The sequence below is a fragment of the Xiphophorus hellerii genome, chromosome 1, assembly GCF_003331165.1.
Source record: "Xiphophorus hellerii strain 12219 chromosome 1, Xiphophorus_hellerii-4.1, whole genome shotgun sequence".
Lineage (NCBI taxonomy): Eukaryota > Metazoa > Chordata > Actinopteri > Cyprinodontiformes > Poeciliidae > Xiphophorus > Xiphophorus hellerii.
The window spans coordinates 11,719,347-11,733,225 of record NC_045672.1 but is presented as its reverse complement, the minus strand read 5'-3'; the positions used below and the strand labels follow the sequence as shown (position 1 = coordinate 11,733,225).

Genomic DNA, 13,879 nt, shown 5'->3' with positions numbered 1-13,879 from the left:
TGATGAGTCCAGCATACCAATATTTCCCTTTTGCTGTGATCCTTAATTTCCTTGCATATTTCTGTAAAACACGACCTCATAAAAATGTTGAGCCCTTACATTGTAGAACATTTCACATTCCTCTGAGTCCAACTATTTTTGTGCCTTTCATCCAAATTTAAATGCTTAATGTTTATATACAACAAGGACATTTCTGCAAAGTCGATAGAGATTAAAACATTAAGTGACCTTACTGTTCAGTGAAATTTTAATTTAAATAAATGATGTATTTTTTTTAACATTTTAAACATGCAGTAAAACCACTTTTAAAAATTAAAACATCATCTTAACATCCACGTCTTTCTCTGCAGACCACAACTTGTGTCATCTGCACGGTTCTCATTCAGGGACAGTGGAGATGGAAAGATACCTCCATTCTTATCTCAATGACTATGTTGTTTTTTCAACTAGGTTTTCTTCACCATGTTAAGGAGAAACTGACTCAACATGCCTGAGATCTTCAGAATTTACATAGTAGAAAAAGAGCTGCAAATCACCCTGAAAGACCAAGACTAAACAAGCTGTAACAGTTATGATTTTGTTTGTCACTGTAATGTAAATAGTGATGTTAAGAGGCTATCATGAACTGCAATCTTGTGCTCATGTTTAATAGGCACTGTAAAACATGTAGAAAAAAAGCAGACACATGCAGAAAAAACTCTTTTTCTGTGTTTTCTCAGAACACAGAAAAAAACAGCAATTACTAGATTTCAGAATTATTATGGTGTAGAGATCATTAGAAGAAGGTGGAACTCAGCTGGCTAGCTAATGCTAAATGTTGCACTTCCCTAATCAACACCAGGGAAGTGCATCACATCACAAAAGTCCTTAAATGTCTCCAACTGTCTCCATATTTATACAGATGATAGACTTTAAAATCTTATTTTTGTTCTACGAAGCATACTGTCAAGCTACAGAACTGTGCTAATGAGCTAATATTGGAGCCAGGTGTGCTGAAACAAAGAGACGTCTAAAAGTTGCTGGAGTTTGATGACTGGAGTTTAAGACCACTGGCTTAAAGTGAGGAAATGAAGGAGGTTTTGCAGAATCTCAAGTGCTGTAACGTCTTTGTGTGCGACGCTGTTGATGCGCTCCCGGTGAGCAGAATGTTTAGTTATGAGCAATGAAATCAACATGACACAACACATAGAGTAGGTAAAAAGGCTTTATTTTGCTAGGCTAGAGTGATAGCCTTGGTCCCAATATGGTGCTCTATCAGTTGGCCACCATTGTCTGTGAAAGAAATCATGAAGATATGTCAGGTTTTTATGACATCAATAATTTGAACTCCACACCCAGCGATTTAGTAGCAGTTTCAGAAGCTTACAGTGTTGATCCAGTCCACGAAAGAGCTGACTTGAGTAAAGACGGTGGGCTTCTTGTAGTAGTTGCAGCCAAGCCCAGAGCCAAAGCTGACAATACCATGAACCTCCCAGGATCCGTCAGAGCCCTGACAGTTCAGAGGACCGCCAGAGTCTCCCTAACAGTGCCACACAAACAAACAAAAATCAGCTATCAAAATCCAGCAGAATAAAATGTAATACGTAGCATACAGATCTGCAAGATGTGTTTCAATTTTTTGACAGGAATGGATAAATCTCTTTGAATAATTGAGCAGATCTCCTTTGCCTTGAAAGTAAACAGTCCCATTTACTTTCAAGATAAACAAAAGATGGCACATTTTGATAATGATAATTTATTTCAGACAGACATTTCACCAGCAAAACATTAAAATAAAGACTTTTGTATTTCCAAATATGTACAGAGCCATCCATAGATACCCAAAGGCAGTCTCGATCCTTATGGATGAAGGAGAAAAACTATTGAAAATTGTTGTGTTTAGGACTCACATTGCATCCAGCAACAACTCCGTCTCCACCAGCGCAGACCATGGTTTGTGTCACCTGAGAGCCCCACCAGTCGGACTGACTGCAGGTGGCGTGGTCCACAACGGGCAGCAGAGCCTGCTGCAGGATGTCAGCGATGGGACCTCCGGCTGTGCAATTGAGGGACATACAGTATGTTTATGTCAGCAAAAGGCTTTTGGAAAACCACCATATTACCATAGCCACTGATGTATCATATTTTAAGTTTCTAAATAACACATAAATCCAGTGAGTGCATTATCTGCATGAAAAACTTAATCCAATCAAAATTACAAATTTTCCAATCAGTCAGTAAAGCTTCATTAGCAGACTCCAGTCAATAAGTACCAAAGCAAGATACAAAATGTATTAAAATGGAGACAGAATATTTTGTTTTGAAAATGCATGTTTTTATATAAGATATAAAAACACTAAAATTACAAAATAAAGAAATCAAGTCACATTAATAAATCACAACATGCATCTCCTGCATGGTAGAATTTACATAGAAAGACCTCTGGTGGGCAGTATAGACACGTCACATACAGCAGGATACAACTTTGTATTTCATGGGTGTTTCCACCTGAAACACCCATGAAACAAAGATAACTCACTGTATAGACGACCCCACCCGGTCACAAAGCAGGGTGCATTATGGGGGAGGAGGAAGCCGTCAGGAGGAAGACAAGCAGGATGGACGGTGTCAGAGAATTCAACGGGGGCCTCCAGCTTGACCAGGGCAACGTCATTACTGTGGAAGATGGAGGGATATCAAACTTTATCAGAACTTCGTACTTCTGCATTCTTCACAAATATGGTTTAGACCGGGATAATTACCGGATGAAGAACGAGTTCCAGTCCTCGTGCACCACGATGGTGGCAGTGCCGAGGAACAGAGAGCCGTTCTCATCCTCCAGCAGGTTGTGCTTTCCCAAGGCCACTCTATACTCCCGGCCTGAGCTAAGAAAGGGAAAAATCAGAAGCAGTTGAGATCTGAAGCTCACATATACGCATTTTTGGAAGCAACATTCTAAAACAAATATTTTTATATGAAACTCTTGAGTCCTTGTAATGGTGTTTGGTGACAGTCTCCTACCTGATGCAGTGAGCAGCAGTGAGGACCCACTGGTTAGCGATCAGAGTGCCTCCGCAAGTGTGTCTCCACTCACCGTTACTGTTGTACTGCAGGGAAATCTGGAAGGATATGTGAGAATACCAAGGATTATCTTTAAGATAAATTATTATGGTTGTTATCATTGTTTCAATTTCATTTACTGAGGAAACTCTAACTCCTGCTTTACTGTAAAGTAGTAGATGCAAAGTGTAGCCAGACTTCCTTTTCATTCGCTGAACTTTTTAAACATTTGAACTGGATTACATACAAAAAGGGAATTATGCATCAACGTAACTTTTACTTTCATATTTTTTTCCCTCATCCTCCAAATATTTACTTGCACTATATCAATCATTTTAATTGCTTTTATTTTGCCTCCTACCTGCCATGGCCAGCTGTGAGGCCTGACGTCTTCTCCGTTAACCACTCTGCTCACCACAGGGCTGGAAGGTGGGATTGCCGCACCCATAGGCTGAAATAAAGGAACCATGTTAAAAGTTCGTAATTTAATCAGCTATGTTTAAACTTTCATGTTTTAGATAAACATGGTTCATCAAATGAACAGAGGGGAATAGAAAGATGATTTTTTGTCCGTTGTTCTTAGCAGCAAAATCTGACTTACCGCCGGCAACGAGCAAAGCAAGGACCACAAACTTCATTGTGTCAGTATCTTCACAGCTCAAAGTTAGCTTCTGACATATTTATAACTCTCACCACCTTTCTTATGCAACCTGCTAAATCTGGTTCTAATTCCTGGAAAATTACCCCATGAGAAATTTTAACAGCGGGTGGAGCTATAGGTGGACACGCCAACTACAGGTGATTATGCGGACTAGCAGATGTGAAACACGACTGCAAGGTCAAAGTGTTCTGTAGCTGAACTTTCTTCTTTTGTTTGTTGAACATGTCACACATCTATTTCTATCAGAGATGCCAGAAAAACTGGAATGACAAATACATAAGCCAGTAACCATTTTTTAAATTTCGCTGATTGACTTACCGTACACAAAACTCAAAATGTGTCAGGTATAAATGTATATAATTTATACATTTTCAATTACGGAGGTTGCTTTTTTCTGTGTGCATCTATTAAAGGTTTTCCATCCCATAAAAACTTTACAAAAATTAAACTTGTTATAAATTGGGATAAAATTAAGATCATAGCATCATAACTTATGTGTGTTGGGATCTTATGTGATAGACCAACACAAAATATCATTGGGAATTTTTCCAATTGTATTGATTTTATTTTTATAACTAAATATCTGTACACATATAGATTTAGTGAAACTCCCTTCATCTGCTAAATAGTTTTTGGTGCAAATGGAATTTGCTTAGAGTGCAACAGTATGTCAGTGCTGCTAAATTTTGACCTGGTACACCAAAATACAATCCATTGCAACCAACTGCTTTAAGAAGCCACTGCACTATTGAAGAGAATCTTCTATATTATATTCATGTGATAGAATAACTAAAGTTCAGATATAAAGCCACCTGATGATCTGTGACAATACTTCAAAATTGTGGTTCATTGACGCCATACATAGGTGTTCTTGCAAAAACAAAAACAACATAAATTTCAGTCTGTAGATGTTCAGGGCTGATAGAGTCATAAACCAACCAACAAGCTGATATAATTGCAGCAAAAGGTGATTCTCCTGAGCATTAGCAATGACGTAAGGGGGTGTACACAAATGCATCCTCAAATTGACAGATTTTTACTTGTAAAAACGTTTGAAATCCATCTGTTTTCCATTTCACAATTTTACACAATTTTGTGCAATAACATAAAATTCAAATAAAATATGTTAGTGATTGTAATATACAGTATGTGTATGTTAAAAATGATGAGTCAAACCCTCTAAATTTTAATAGATATTCTCAGATAAAAATATTTTCTCAGCCACTAAAAAGAATCTAACATCAGGAGGCATCTGTATTTTTCTCACACAGATACAGTGGTCACATGACAGATATGGTTCTTTTATCTCCACTCTTATCTCCAAGGGTAAATTTGTTTTTCCAGCCCTGTTTCCCTTGCTGTGGCTAGGAAAATTATTCACAATATGTCTGATATGGCCACAGTGATATTGTATATAAAGAGCTGCAAGTCGTCATAAAACTCACTGACAGTTACAATGAAGTTTGTGATCTTGGCTTTGTTCGTTGCCGGTGGTAAGCTAAAGGTTCTTCACTGATTTTAAAAAAGAAAAAAACAAAAAAGTCATTCTTGTGTTTTATCCTAAACACAAGGATGAAATAGTAACTTTGTATTGATTAACATAGGAAATTGTAAGATTAAAAACATTTTGTACTGTTTTTTTTTAGCCTACGGCTGTGGCCTGCCCACCTACCCCCCAATCCTTTCCAGGGTGATCGGCGGAGTCGATGTCCGTCAGAACAGCTGGCCCTGGCAGGTATGTTCCCCTCTTTCTGGATTCCAAATTCGAGTGTTTTCATCAAATCATGATGGGTGTGTGCTTGTTTTTATGCTCTCCTCAGGTGTCTCTGCAGTACCAGAGTGGTGTCAGTTTCTACCACACTTGTGGTGGCACTCTGATCTCCGACCTGTGGGTCATCACTGCTGCTCACTGCATCGGGTAAAATAATAATAATAATTACAATTATGAGTTTTAAACTCCCAGTTAATTGAATTAGAATAAAAAATATTTTTTCAAAATCTTACATTGAAATACAGTCTGATGACAATAGAAACAGTAATAAGTTGGATTACAAATGTAACAGAATAGAAAAAAAAAATCCACTTTGAATTACTTTAATTTGTTGACACTCAATAGGCTTCCACGAAAACCTAAAACATAGAAGCATGCCAGCTTTACCCCAAAAAACCCTGTAGAAATATTGCTATTTGAAATAATAATACCAAATTTTAATTCTATTTTTGTGGTTAGTAAGCTTTGAAATCCCAGTAATCAAACCATGACACACATGAACAGGGGTTCATACCAACAACCCACCGGTCACAAGACAAACTACTAACACTGCATCCCACTCCTGCCCCCAAAAAACCTTCTGCTTTCCTTCCCCAAAAGAAAAATAAATTGTGATATTTTTGCGTCTTCAATTCAATTTATTTAAATGACCTAGTTTCTTTCTAATATAATAGCTTTCTATTATTGATAACTTTAGTGATGGTGTAAATTTCCTTGTATTTTATTTGACTTTTTCTGTATTTTTTTCTTTCTTTTGGTTAAACAGGAGCCGCACCTACAGAGTCTATCTGGGAAAACATGACCTGACTGCAACCAGTGAGGGTGGTTCCATTGCCATCAGCCCCGAGAAGATCATTGTCCACCCCGAATGGGACTCTTACAATATCCGGTGGAGAGCAAATTTCTCAGAGAGAACCCACGGCATGCTGGGTGTTATGATGAAGTACCCGCATTGAGTTATTTTTCCACACTGCTCTGTTTCTGATTTTTTTTTCTGCCTTTATCTACATCTCACGGTCCAGTAACGACATTGCCCTGATCAAGCTGGCATCTCCTGTCCAACTCTCAGCTTCCATCACCCCCGCCTGTCTCCCCACCTCTGGGGAAATTCTGCCCGACCAGGCTCCCTGCTACGTCACTGGCTGGGGACGTCTCTGGAGTAAGTCCTGCAGCCACAAAAGAAAGACAAACAGTCCACCTTAGCCTTGTGTTTCATCGTTGACGTTACATTTAAGAAGAAACCCGTAATTCATGTCTTTTTTTTTTTTTGAAGACTGGTTTCACAGGCCTTAATTATGAACCTAAATGTGACTTACCATATACATGATCAAAACTAAAAAAAAATAATAAAAAAAGTTAAGAAGTTATTCATGAAGATGATCTTCTGAAGTTCAGATGTTAATTTAAACGTCTTATTTGTTTTGAATAAAGCTGGAGGCCCCCTCGCTGACATCCTGCAGCAGGCCCTCCTCCCTGTGGTCGATTACCCCACCTGCAGCAGAGGTGACTGGTGGGGCTCTCTGGTCACCACTAGCATGATTTGTGCTGGAGGCGATGGTAATGTGGCTAGCTGCAACGTAAGTCAGACTACTTATATTTGATAAAGTTTCATTTGACTAATAAACTATCCTTGCCTCTTGCACTTAAGTCTGTTTATACCGTATTGTCCAGAGTTACATTGTCCCTTCTGTCCTCCAGGGAGACTCCGGTGGTCCCCTGAACTGCAAGAACTCTGATGGTTCTTGGGATGTCCATGGAGTGGTGAGCTTTGGCTCAAGTTTGGGCTGCGACTACCCCAAGAAGCCCTCTGTCTTCACCAGAGTCAGTGACTACATCAGCTGGATCAACAATGTAAGTAGAAGCATTGATATAGCATAAACATTTGGTAAGAATAGGGAATTCTTTTATTTTTTGCTTTTAAAATTTTTCTTAAGATTCCCATAATCCTATTATCTGTGTGTCTCTAGTTAGAATGTTTGAAATTGTTACAAAATAATAAAATTCTGAAAAACACTGTAATTTAATTATGGAAGGACACACATCTGTCACAATGTTCTGTTATAGCACAGAATAAAATAATGTTTGTCTTTTGTTTTTTCAGGTCATGACCTCCAACTAAATTGACTGGGTTCTTGTTGCACATAGTTGATTCTGTTGTTTGCCAAATAAATAAAGACTGAAAGAACACTTTATCTCTGTGTTGTATTCTGTTATTAGACACATTGATTCAGTATACTCTGCTATATTACAAATATGTATTTATTTTGAATGTCAGTTGTCTGCAGAGACAGGGAGTTTGGCCTGCTGTCACCAGTTGTGTTAAATCATCCCTCTGTGAAAGAAATAGATATCTGAAATCAATTTTAACAGCACTGAAAAGTTCAAGGAATGTAAATAAATAAAAAAAACAGAAGAAAATGTTTTTTAAGTTTTGTAAAATGGAATTTAAACTTTGGTGATCAATCTCAGTGACAGAACTCATGATACACTTCATTTAAATGTGTCTTGTTCTGAGCCCCGATGCAAACGAAGTCTTCAAATTTTCAATCGGATTAAAGTTGAGGACCATTTCAAAAGCTTAAAGTTAGCCTGCTTTATCCTTTTTCCAAAACCAATTTTGATTTGTGTTTTGAATCAAGTCCAAGTTTCGACCATCTGGCTGTTGATATAATTTGAAGTCGTCAAATTTGGAGTAGTTCTTTTTTGTTGTTGTTTTGCTCTACCCACTTTGTTCAGAGCATCTCTGTCACTGGCAAAAATGGGCCCCCATGTTTCCACCAGCAGGCTTGACATTTGGTTACTGTGTTCTCAGGTTTGAAAGAAAACCCCGACTTTACATGTGGTAACGGCAGTTTTCCAGCATGTTGAAGTTTATGATGGGCCTGAGCCTTGTTGGTTCCTGAGTTGTTCCTGAACATCCTTAACATTTTCATCATAGGTCAGATGAGTAAAACTTTAACAGGGTTTGGACACATTATTCCAACTACACAGTGATCCCACATATACCATAAACCCAAATTGTACAACTTGTCCTAAGTTGTTTTTTTTTTTTTTAATGCTCCACTTAATCATAATCTTTTTTTGGTTTCAGTTAGTGTGTTAGGCTAAAATGGGTTTCAGTTTCAATAAATGTGGGTCTAAAATTGGAATCAAGGAATCTTTGGACATTGAAAACAATCTAGCAGCAGAAATAGTTTAGGATTTAACTATTAATATTCATGACAGCAGTTGATAATAGCATACATCCATAGAAACAATCTATACACATATTTCAATTTATGCTAATTCTACTTATCCATCATAGACCAGTCTCTCCTGGGATCAGACACATAATTAACAGAGATTATTATCCCCTCTGTCTGATGCTTTATTCTGGGTAGCAAGTTATTTAGTCAAAACCCCAATTACTGTCTTGTCTTCCAGCGAGAGAGATCTCATTTATAATGCTGATGTTACACAGTAATTATTAAAAGAGAAGCACATGCCCCAGTTTTGCTCCAAGCGTTCATTTGCATGTTAATTACTATTAACAACACAGGAAAACATATTAATAAAGCAAACATATTTCACAATTCTTCTAATGCCACTGTGTTGATGTTATTATCTTAGACTTGGCAACATTCAAATTAGCTATTTACATGTTTACATTGTTATATTCTTCTAGGGAGGCCATGTTTTTATTTGCTTTAGTGGCTTATTAAGTTTTCTATTTTTGGGAGGTGACTGGGAAAAATAATAAAAAGAAAATAATAATTTAGGCCACATAAAGCTGATTCATTATTTTCTGTTGTTAGATTTGACAGTAGAGTTTAAGAAACTGCTAATGAATAAATAACATTCAGATAAAAACGTTCTGGAAATGGGAGAGACCAATTTCTGATGTTTTTGCTTGCTGAAAGTGAATAAATATTTAATGAGTTATATTTTAAGCTTCTTTTGCTGGAATTACAGCTTGAGGGCTTTTGGAATACATCTCTAACAATTTTGCATATCTAGGGACTGAACATTTTGCTCATTTTATGCAAAGTAGGTCAAACTCGGTCAGAATCATTCCAGGAGGAGCGAATGCTGCAAGTCAAAAACCTGATGCAATCTGCTGGGCTTCCTTAGACAGAATACTCTTCAACTAATTTGAATGAACTAATAAGCTGAGGAGCTCACTGTACTGTTTGATACCTAGGATCAATTTGAATGAACTGAATTGAAATTATTTTAAGTTTTTTTTTGTAAAGTGCATCAAGAAGAAAACTGAATAGAAATGATTGAAGAGTGTCAGTGAATAGCAATTTTAACTACTTGCAAAACATTTTCAATTGGATTTAGGTCATTCTAACACAAATATGATTACAACTAAGAAGTCCCATTGTAGCCCCAGCCCTATATGTAGTTTCATACATCTTCGCATCAGGTCTCACCAGAAAACGTTCCCACAGCATCATGCTTCCTCCACCGTGTTTTATGGTGGGGATGATGTTCTTATGCCATTTTGCAGGTGTTCCAAAAAGTTCAGTATTGGTTTAATCAAAACCAAAACTGGTTTTGACATAAAGTTGTTAAATTAACGACATAACCATATGGGCAACCTGGGCAGAGAGTGCTCTTATTGCCAATGGAATTTTATTTATTTTTTGACTACAGTAGAAACCCAGTAAGGGTACTTTTACTGAAAAAGTAGTCCATGGGCCTTTGCTCTCAGTTTTCATAATCAGAATGAAACAAAAGTTGTTATAACTTATTATGTCTGACAGTTTGTTGAAAGGTACTGAGTCGCAACAGGCAGCGGTGTTGGCTAATGATAACAGTGCCAATCGTTATCATTGGCACCGTTGATAACTATGCCAATGATAACGATTGGCAATATCAGCACTGATATTGCTGATCAATATCAGCATTGATATGGAAACCGGCATATCAATGCTGGTTTCCTTTGTTCTGGTCCAAGATCAGATTCCCTAAAAACAAGTTTCATAGCATTCAATAGCATAATGAATTTGCAACTGATTCATGGTCAGATACAGTGGGTTGTAACTGTGCGAAAATTTATCGAGATCATGTTGGCAGAAAATAAACTGCGGTAACCGAAATCCAGAGAGGAGAGCTAAAAGAAAGAGGGGAAAAGAGACAGAAGCAACTGCAATAAAAAATGTTCCCCCAATATGCATCTAGCCAATGTTAGTGTTATGACTCAGTCAAGCCGAAGGGGAATAAACAACAACCAGAATAAAGTTAATTATTAACAATATTTATTGTTACACAGATAAGAAGGTTTCCCGTTAACCTTATCCATTTGTTGTCAATCTGATAAGGTTCAACCCGAATTTAAACACTACTTCAGGCGGACAAACCCACATAAACCACTACAATGTTCACTGCAAACTTAAGATGCACTGGATTCCCTGCAAAATGATCACATGCAATCCAAACTCAAGATCACACCAAACAGGATCGGGTCTCAGATATTTAAGATTAACAGGGACACGGGATGCGAGTATTTAGGAAGTGACCCAAAGACAAATGGAGGACAAAACAAACAAAATAAATGGAAGGTTGTTAGCCCACCCTCACAAACACTAAGATGAGACAGACAATCAACAACAACATCAAACTGTAAAAACAAAAATACAAAAATGTATAAATGCTTATTAAATCACTTTAATCAAGTCAATCTAAAACATATTAAAAACACTGCATGCCTGCATCGCATAAACCAGCACTCTAAGGTCAAACTTGACGTAGTAGATCTGGTGCAGCCCTACCAAATAAAAACAATATAAAAAAACAAAAACATACAATTCAATCTGATTAAAAGAGACAAATGTATAAGCCTACCTGCTGCGTCGAACAACCACACCCCCAGGTAACGCTACCACCGGAACGTCATTAATAATGCGGCCCACAGCCAGCAAACAGCGTGGGCCCAACACACACCTGGTCTCACACACAGGAAATTATAGAAGCTCAGGCTGTGGAGGGTGCGACACCTGGTGGTGCCACCTGTTACATTAGCATAGCCCGCTAAGGTTGTGCTCAGCTTTAATTAATTGTAGCTAACTTTAGCGAAGAAAAAAAAAAGAAACAACAGCAAAAAAAAAAGCTAGAAATGGCGAGCAAACAGATGTGCCATTCTCAGACCCGGCACTGTCAAGATGGATTACAAAAAGCATTCGGGAGGAAATACTACTCAATTATTTCAGCTTTTCAAAAACTGAAAACCCGTGACGGAGAGATTACTTTCTTCGCAAGTGAAACGAAAAAAAATTAACTCAGGACAACTGTTATTCGTAAAGAAAGAGGCTTTCTGCAGAATCCTTGACGGCCATCGAGTCCCAACTAGTGAGGAAGCTGAAGTTTGAGGACTTTATTTGGAAACGTTGCAAGGATAAAGACAAGAAAGAGAAAAACTTCTAAAGGTAAGAGCCATAACGCCTTCTGTGAATTGAGTGACCTTTTATAAACTGTTGTGGTTGTGCGACTAGATAACGAATTTGTTTTGCTTAAACGTCTTCTGGTGTTTACATAACATGTAGTTTCTATCATTATGGTGCTGAGTTGGTATAAATGCAGTAGGCCAATTGGCGTTTTCACTTCTGGTGTGCTTTCTGCTCGGTTGACTTTTAGTGAATACTTATTTAATTATTCTTTGTTCCATTGTTGTGTGATTTATGAGTAAGATAGTAGCACCGGGTTTCTCATACTGGAAAGGCGAACTTTCCGCTGGAGTGGTTTTGGCTTTTGACGAAAGGGTGTGCCACTTAATAAGCTAGCTTGGTTGGAAGTTCAAATAATTAAGTTGGGCTTTAGCATTGTGTGAATCTGTCTGGAAAATGCTCTATAGTGGCCTGGAGTTTGCTGTTGCCCCCTTTGCACAGTGTGGATGTTAGGTTTGTGAGTGAGGCCTGTGAGCCTCAGTGCCTAGGGTTAATATTTCGGCCTTGCTTTTTACAGCGGTAAAATCAGCTCAGCAAAGGTTCTCGAGCAATCACCAGGCACTGGTGATTTATGAAGTTGTATTTAGGATGTTGTTGAAGTGGCTCGTTTTCAGACACCGAAAACATTAACCTTTTTTAAGCGCTTGGACTGTTGGAACTACAAACACATGCAAGAAGTTAAATTTGCCTAATAGTTCCCCTTTACTCAATCTTTATTCCAATAATAATAATAATAGTAATAATAATAATAATATGTTCTCCAACCAAGTAGCTATAAACAGAGCTGTGGATCTGGATCAATTAATTGTTTTAGCAATGTTGCTTTTTGCCCACAAGATGGCGACATAGTATTGTTTTGTAACGTCTTACAAGGTTTTCTGGCAGCTTCAAGGTGATCGTTTTGGAGGGTTTTTTAATATAAATTACAGTGAAAGCTTGGACAAAGCAGCTTGAGTCAACCAAAATATCCATACCATAATTAATGTCCAAGGTACAATTATTATTATTATTTTTTACTTAATCTTGTAAGAAGAGCACCATGTTATGGTTGATGTGTATATATATATTTTTGTTACTCACTTGCATCCAGATATCTTCATTAATGTGTAATTGGCTTGAATCAACCAAAGTGATGTTAGCTCATGGATTTCCCTGTTCAGAGGCTGAGCAGTGGAGTTGATGGTGTCAATGTGTGAATGAAAAAGGGATTTGTCAGATGAGCTCAAGCTCGTTTCATGGACCAGATTCTGTTTGACATGAAACAGTCCGTGTTTCAGCTAAGGCTGTCCTGATTGTTGCACACCAGCATGTGTGAGGTTTCCAGTGCATGCACTGAACCCAGCAAGCAGTAAAGTTAAACAAATGCAACCTTTCAGTCTGTTTTATGATACGATGAGATGTTTTTGGCACTCTGTAAAATTTCTGGATTGAGCTCTCCGAGTTGGCTTCAAACATCTAACATGTGTTACCATCTCCAGGTCCTGGTAAAGACTGTTGCACACTTTGTTGGCCTCAGAGTGTGGGTGAAAAAAACAAACTAAGGAACTTGATTGAATGCACTTTCAAAAACACACAAGATGGTAATTTAAAAAAAAAATAGTTGCAATATTGTCATGCTGAGTGATGGGCGTTTTTTCTTTAAAAAAGTAAAAATTATCTTGAAAACATATTGTGGTCTTGCACATTTTCAGAATGATTTTAGTTTCAGGTTTGCTTCACTGAAATTGTAAATGACAGTTTCCAGGGAAACACAGATTATTGTTTTGACTCATACTGATAGCCCTCTGGTTGGTCCTCTTCATCATTAAAGCATAGACCAAACCATATGGCATCTTTTGCTCCCTTTAGAAACAGTTATCCAATAAAGATTTGTCTCGGCACAAGACACATTTCCAATGTGTGACAGACCATTACAGAAGCCTCAGAACACAGAGAGGACGACTGTTAACAATTACCTATTTATAGTACAGTAAAGTTTTA

General features: G+C 37.7%; 2 protein-coding genes across 2 annotated transcripts; one reads left to right on the top strand and one right to left on the bottom strand.

The window, feature by feature from the left end:
• Positions 1-1,186: 1,186 nt before the first annotated feature.
• On the bottom strand, positions 1,187-3,692 carry LOC116725616 (chymotrypsin-like elastase family member 2A). Its single transcript, XM_032571801.1, is given in 9 exon segments — positions 1,187-1,272; positions 1,367-1,519; positions 1,890-2,035; positions 2,519-2,655; positions 2,742-2,864; positions 3,001-3,098; positions 3,401-3,463; positions 3,465-3,490; positions 3,641-3,692. Coding segments are annotated over 9 exon segments (801 nt in total). The 5' UTR covers positions 3,678-3,692; the 3' UTR covers positions 1,187-1,254.
• Positions 3,693-5,084: 1,392 nt separating this feature from the next.
• Positions 5,085-7,663, top strand: ela2 (elastase 2). Its single transcript, XM_032571789.1, has 8 exons — positions 5,085-5,193; positions 5,347-5,435; positions 5,521-5,618; positions 6,238-6,360; positions 6,494-6,630; positions 6,903-7,048; positions 7,170-7,322; positions 7,573-7,663. The coding sequence occupies exons 1-8, from the start codon at positions 5,157-5,159 to the stop codon at positions 7,588-7,590; spliced, it is 801 nt and encodes a 266-aa protein (XP_032427680.1). The 5' UTR covers positions 5,085-5,156; the 3' UTR covers positions 7,591-7,663.
• The last annotated feature ends 6,216 nt before the right edge of the window (positions 7,664-13,879 follow it).

Coding starts and splice junctions, on each gene's coding strand:
- ela2 (XM_032571789.1), top strand. CDS start 5,157: ATGAAGTTTGTGATCTTGGCTTTGTTCGTTGCCGGTG. Junction 5,194..5,346: donor GGCTTTGTTCGTTGCCGGTG/GTAAGCTAAAGG, acceptor GTTTTTTTTTAG/CCTACGGCTGTGGCCTGCCC. Junction 5,436..5,520: donor AGAACAGCTGGCCCTGGCAG/GTATGTTCCCCT, acceptor TGCTCTCCTCAG/GTGTCTCTGCAGTACCAGAG.